General features: G+C 41.2%; 1 protein-coding gene across 1 annotated transcript; it reads left to right on the top strand.

The window, feature by feature from the left end:
- Window positions 1-1,004: 1,004 nt before the first annotated feature.
- C8R40DRAFT_1178824 (uncharacterized protein) lies at window positions 1,005-1,601 on the top strand (the record flags this gene model as incomplete). Its single annotated transcript, XM_046232929.1, has 1 exon — window positions 1,005-1,601. The coding sequence occupies one exon, from the start codon at window positions 1,005-1,007 to the stop codon at window positions 1,599-1,601; it is 597 nt and encodes a 198-aa protein (XP_046078765.1).
- Window positions 1,602-6,611: the final 5,010 nt, after the last annotated feature.

Here is a 6,611-nt window from a genome sequence, read left to right as displayed (position 1 = left end):
ACCTATGCATCATGATGAAATTCTCCAAACTGATTCTTGATATATCTCACTACCTCCTATCCGTTTGGATTCAAAGTCCTTCGCGGCTCGCAATCGTATAGCAATACTCCCAGCACTTCTGGAAGTTAGACTTTGATCCAAATGAATTCAGTGGCTTGTTTATTGTTACTGGTTTTGCCATTTTGCCCCGATGTGGAAATATCAGCCTTTACCCTTCTTTCTAATCATTCATTGATCCGATATGAGAGTACTTGTGTACCATTCAGAGACATTTTAGACCGTGTATGCCGCTGGTTGTTAGTGAGTTCAGGTCCCCAGCATTGCGTTGGATTGTACTGCAACTGTAAGATTTTGTTTAATTCCCTCACAATATGTGATTACAGTGATTCAACAATGAAACGAGGGAGACTTATTGTACTCTGGGAAGGCATTACCTCGTGTTGATCTCGGGCCACTTGATTAAATCACTGGAGTACACTAATTTGGTTCAATTCAATTCACAGTCTGTATATCAGGTGTGAAATATACCTCGCAAGGCTTCCATAGTAGTCTGTTCTCCAATCTACAAATCTTGTATATCCACTGTCACAATAATTATCATAGGCCGCCTATCTCAACGCGTTATCCATAGTGAGTATATCCTATGTACCTAGGATTATAATCTCACTGTCTCTGCAGTACCTGAAGACATAGTCAGAGAGATTTTGAAGGCACGTATTGCATTGTCATCATCTTCAGGTAATTAAAACTGTGTGGACAAATATAATCACACTCATCCAGATGCAGACCAATGGGAACTTGTTCAACTTTTCACCACCTGTTGGACCTTTTGTCATATCCTACCAGCTTTGGTATACCGTTGCCTGAAACTTCGTACTCCCCGCCAGGCCTCGCTTGCACAAAAAATGTGGAACACGCCCAACAAATTGACCCCACCATTCACTCATACTCTGGTACACATGGAGTTTTTGTTTCCGGCCCATGAACAGGCATCTAAACCTATCATGGCCGGTATATTGGCACATACCCCATTGGTTAAAACTCTAGTGTTAACCTTCTTATTTACAGTTCGGCATTTCATTGATCCTGTCACAGACTTTGTCGGCTCATACCTCCCTCGTAATGTGGAGATCTTGGTTTTTCGTATGCTGTATGATGGCAAGCCAATGGATCTGTCTCGTCTGGCAGGGCTTCTTGATAATGCCCCATGGCTGGATCCTGGTTGGCCAAAATTCTTTGCACAAATCCCACACATCACTACTTTCACTGTACAAACTGCTCAGTATATGATTTGGCCACCAATCCAAAGACTAGAGTCATCTTTTGTACAGTATTGGCTGTCCAATGCAGGTTCCTCTCTAACTACCGTGGAGTTGACTTATGGAAACCGCAGCTTGGGGCTATTTCTCCAATTGGCACATCGGGTTCTAAGTCCTGGATTTGTTTTAGACCCGGATGATGAGTATCTCCCACCATTTGTTTGGAGCCGTTTCTTACACCATGGTCATGAGTGGTGCAGAGATGTAGGATGTTTGCCCAGTATGGCCTTTGGCTCACCTCATCTTGATACATTCTATGGATTCTTTGACTTAGTGCAATAGAATATCCTTCCTAAGCTCCTTTGGACTTGTAAACTACCTCAGTGACCACAAAAAACTATCCACTTTAAAAATTTACTTCAATTGATATAACTGAGTAAATGGGGATTTTCTTAGGATCACTTGACAGTGATTTTTTCAATGTGTCTCATATCATCACACATGGCATTTAGCCGAAAGCAGTTCAGAGCAGTTCAGAGCACTTCCCAGCAGCGAAAGCACCCAGAGCAGGCTTTGATTTTTGCTAGTTGGGTGCTTTTGTCGCTGGAGAGCACTCTCCAGCCAGTATCCTTGCTCTGGCGAGTAGTATACATGTTTTGCAGATGCATGGCAGGTGGTACCAGGACAAAAAATATGTTCATTGAAGGCATACGAGTCTGGAGGTTTGGGCACGCATGTTGTTCATTGTTTCAACTCACTGAACATGTTCTTCACTCCCTTTAGCTTTAGAGTATGTCAAATCATAGAAGCAGTCCGATATCTGTGAATAGATGCTTGATGAATAAATCATTGGTAGAGTCCATTCCCTATCTGCAAGAACATCCACCAATAAGCTAATGGGTCTGGGTTACCTGAAAAACCCATCTCAAACTCACTGGTAGTGATGTGCCGGCTCCTGCTCCGAGCCCTTGGGCCCTACGAGCCTGACCGGATTGAGCCTGGCCGGGTCGGGGCAGGATTTTCAATATCAGATGAACCGTGAAGGGTTCAATAAGTGCATTCATACATTGCATGTTCCAAGTTGTCAAACTTGTGTAGGATAAATTGCTATGGAGGAGTGTGCTGGGATATTGTTAAGATTGTCTTAGAATGAATTCAAAGTCGATTTCCCGGCAAAGTATACGCTGGACCGGTGCAAAATTCTCAGTCGAAATGGTCAGGTTTGGGGCCATTAGCATTTGCCGTAACCATGCACGGACCTTTGCACGGAACATGTGTGTAACTTGCGCGGAACTTGCACGGATCACTTACCCAGCAAAGTATAACTTCAATAAATACTTTTTGAAGAGTTTACTGATACTGATTCCATTTGAACAAATCATTGAGTCCTAGTCAATATCATAAATTGTATGCAAAACCAACTCTAGAAGCATTGCACTTTTATCTACTTTACTCTTACCATCTTATACTTTTGATGAGCAGGCCATTTTACCTAGTCTCAGCAATGGGAGCACAGTGATTGTTTAGGTATGTTGAATGAATCCTTCCAACCTTTCAATTATCTATAAATGACAACAAATGCTTGATCCTCAGTTATTAGACATAATGGGCAATGACTACAGGCCTTGACAACACTGTGCCAGTGTGATATTGGGAGGTGAAAGAGGTCTCTTCATTGAGACTGTTGGGTCAAACAATAGACTGGCAAATTTTACTCTACCTGCAATGGCACTACATTACTGTTATTCAATTTTTTGTTGGAAGTTTCAATGGTATCTGAGGGTAGCATGACATTGATTGGCTCATATGATGAAGATTATACCACCCTTTTAGTCTGGTGGGAGCACATCTTGATTTCTCTACTCAAAAGGGCTTCACAACAGTGTTGAGAAGTAAGCTTGTAGTTCCTTGCAATTGTATTGAACTGGATCACTAGTTCAATGGCTTCTTAATGGTCTCATGATCAATTTGCAGATTAAATTAACATCTCTGGCAAGTGTACAAAGTATAGAGATAAGTGTAGTAACAATGCAGGATCAATTTAAGTAAGGATAACAACACATGCAGTTGCACCATATGTATACATTTACAATGCAGAAGCATGCAGCTACAATGTATACATGCAAACATGTGCTGAGCAATGGTGAATGGATGAGCCTCCAAGAATATCATCAAGTACATTCAGTGTATTGCCATTTTCATGCAGGTGTTATAGACATGAAATTCATTCTATGGTGGGGGTATTACATGTATATTGATTAGGGGACTCGGTTTCTTACTTGTGTACATAACTAAGGACTAATATCTGAACTTGACACACAGGAAGAGAGCATAAAACAATTGAGCAAGAATTAAGCTTAGAACAGTCAGACAGGCAACTGAGATACATTTAATGTAGACAGAACTGCAGTGAAGAGTGGCAGTTACTTTGTGGAAACTGTTACTGCAAAAGTTCTGTGCTTCAATCTGCACGGATCTGCATGTAACTTGTGCGGATCTGCACCTGACATGCGCGGATCTGCACCTAACTTGTGCGGATCTGCACTTGACTTGCACGGACCTGCATATAACTTGCATGTATCCTGCATGTAACTTGCGCGGATCTGCATATAACTTCTGCACCCAGCTTTTACTAACAATCAGAGAAATAAGAATCTCATTAAATAGACAATCTCCCTCCAGCTATTAATGTGATTGTTGCTATTTGGGTACATAGAATATCTCACAAATACCAATCACTCACATCTGAAGATTATGAAGCAGATAAGCTTCAGAATATCTGCTCAATCATATTTTTGTTCTCAATTGTTGAATCATTGTTAGTAAGACACCAGAATAGATAGTTTAGTTAGTAATCCAGTGAAGGCTACTGAACAAACTCAAGTATTAGATAAAATTTCGGGATAGGAAAATTAAATTGGACCTGTAGAGCTCCATTGTACAATATCATTGTCTGGAATTAGTTGAGAAGCAATATGACTATGTAGCAGGATTTTGTACACAATGTTGTATATTTACAGATTGCACGGAACTGCATAAAGTTGCGCGGAACTGCGCGGAACTGCGTGGGACTGGTGCCGCACGGGTTACGGCAAAAGTTCTGTGCCCGTCAGGTTTGCGGTACATAGAATATACTATAATTTGAGCTTATTTGCGGTGTAAGGGATGTGTTGCAATCTTGGAAGCATCGCAATGGCCCTCCCGGCCATTGCTTTGAGAAAATGATTGAATATCAAGCGGCGTGCATTAATCTGATGCTCTGTATAAAGGTTCAAAATGGAGCAGCCGAAATGGTCTTTTCGAAGCCCGGACAAAATGGTTCTTCAAGTTCCCCTCATCCGATCTATCTCTGAATTGACGCATTCATCCTTCAGACTATGCTAAAAAATGTCATTGCAATTGTTCTCATGCCGGACAATGCACGAGCACAGTACATGGAAATACCCAAAATCACTATAGATGCAGACGGAAAGCCAGGGATCGATGATGTAGATAAATTGCTCAGAAGCCAGTACAGTGGCCTTCATCCCACAATCATCCAAGATTTTCTCAGCATCACTAGCTCTTCTACAGAATTTAACTCCAGAATGCATATATTTGCTTGGGGGGATTGGGGGCTGCCATTGCACATACCAGTTTGTGATGGTAGTGGACATTGTGATAGAACTGAAGATGATGTATATTGGAGAACTCCTGTTGTTGGAATATGTGTCTCTGAGCAGGGAGATGTATTGAATGCTAAAGAAGGGGATGGAATCTTGTTAATGTCCTATTTTAGGGAGTAAGTCACTCCTTTGGCAACAAATAATGATCCTGATTCTCCTGGTTCAATAGTCAGGCATGCCCCCATAAATTTTCAATGCGCAAGAGGCGAAAATTGCGTTTTGCATAGCCAACTAACATCGGGCACAGAACATTTTGCAGTACCATATGCAGTGACATGTGCAGTAGTCCTGCAGTGACATATGCAGTGACATGCAGTAGCACTACAGTTACTCAAATATATATGTAAATAGATGATCCTCCACTGTACAAAATATATCCCATTCTATAAATGCTTTGTATGACAATAACAGGGAGTATAATGGCCTGTAGGGGCTGAATGGATATGTGAATATTTGATTGAAATTGGATAGTGATCTCATTATTCTGTCAATTCCGCTGCCAGGTTTCTTGGCATTGATTCTCAATGCAGGCTTTCTGTATCTTGTATCATTAATTTCAGCTTTGTAAGTAATATCCTCTTGTACTACAATATGATACCAGCTGGTGTTCACAAAGCTGGTATAATTCCAAATTCCACCATCAATAATTTGGGTGGATTTTGAAAGCGGTGGATAAATGATGACAATTTGGCCAATGAGAACTCCAAAAAGCAAAAAATGAATGTATAACAATACACATACTGTCCTCTAGAATTTTCCAATCAAAGTATTTCTTATATCAAGTATCTCCTTTAGTTTAAGTTGTTTTTGTAAGTCCTTGACCAGTGTTTATACATGGCTCTGTGTCTCTGGGTTAGGTTCTTCAACCTAAATCTGGTGATACCATGAGATTGCAAGAATATTTCCATCATGCCTTTTATATGATGTTCCAGAACCATTGGCCAAAATCAGCAATGTAACTTCCTCCCCTTCATAATCTTAACTATCCACAAATGACCTAGAATAAACTGTGCCAATAGTGCTTAATTTGTGAGAATTATAGGGGGGATAGTAGCTTCACAATATTGGTGGCTCAATAATTTTCCAAAGGCCGTATTCAAAATACTTGCAGTGTATATAGACACTCAGAGCCTTGTGATTGAATGCAAGACTTCAGTCCGCAATAATTTCAATGCAAAAGTACAGAGCCTCATTGCTCATAGTGAAACTGCAAGTAAGTGCAGGAATAATGCAGGTGAATGCAGTAACAGTGCAGGTAAGGTGCAGATGTGTGCAGTTACAGTGCAGATGAGGTGCAGGTGTGTGCAGTTACAGTGCAGATGAGGTGCAGGTGTGTGCAGTTACAGTGCAGTTGCATGCAGTCACAATGCAGATGTGTGCAGTTACAGTCCAGGCAAATGCATTCAAAAGGTAGGAGCATGCAGATGCATCTGTACATCCTAGATTTCTGTCTAAGAGACTGACTGCACTTCCCAGCACTGAAGTGGTTTCTAGAAATTGCTTTCAGTGCTGTTGGCCGGACAGTGCTTGTTAGGGAAGTACTCCGTACATAGGACCAGCGGACAGTTACATAAATGGTGTTATTGTCTTATACTGTACAGTAGCAGACACATCATGCCGACAGCAATATCGGCTCCCTCAGTTGCTTCAAAGACAACTGAAGTGAGCCCCAAGTATACTAGCAGTA

This window comes from Lentinula edodes, assembly GCF_021015755.1.
Source record: "Lentinula edodes strain Le(Bin) 0899 ss11 chromosome Unknown C8R40scaffold_101, whole genome shotgun sequence".
NCBI classification, from domain to species: Eukaryota; Fungi; Basidiomycota; class Agaricomycetes; order Agaricales; family Omphalotaceae; genus Lentinula; species Lentinula edodes.
This window is presented reverse-complemented; position numbering and strand designations above follow the sequence as displayed.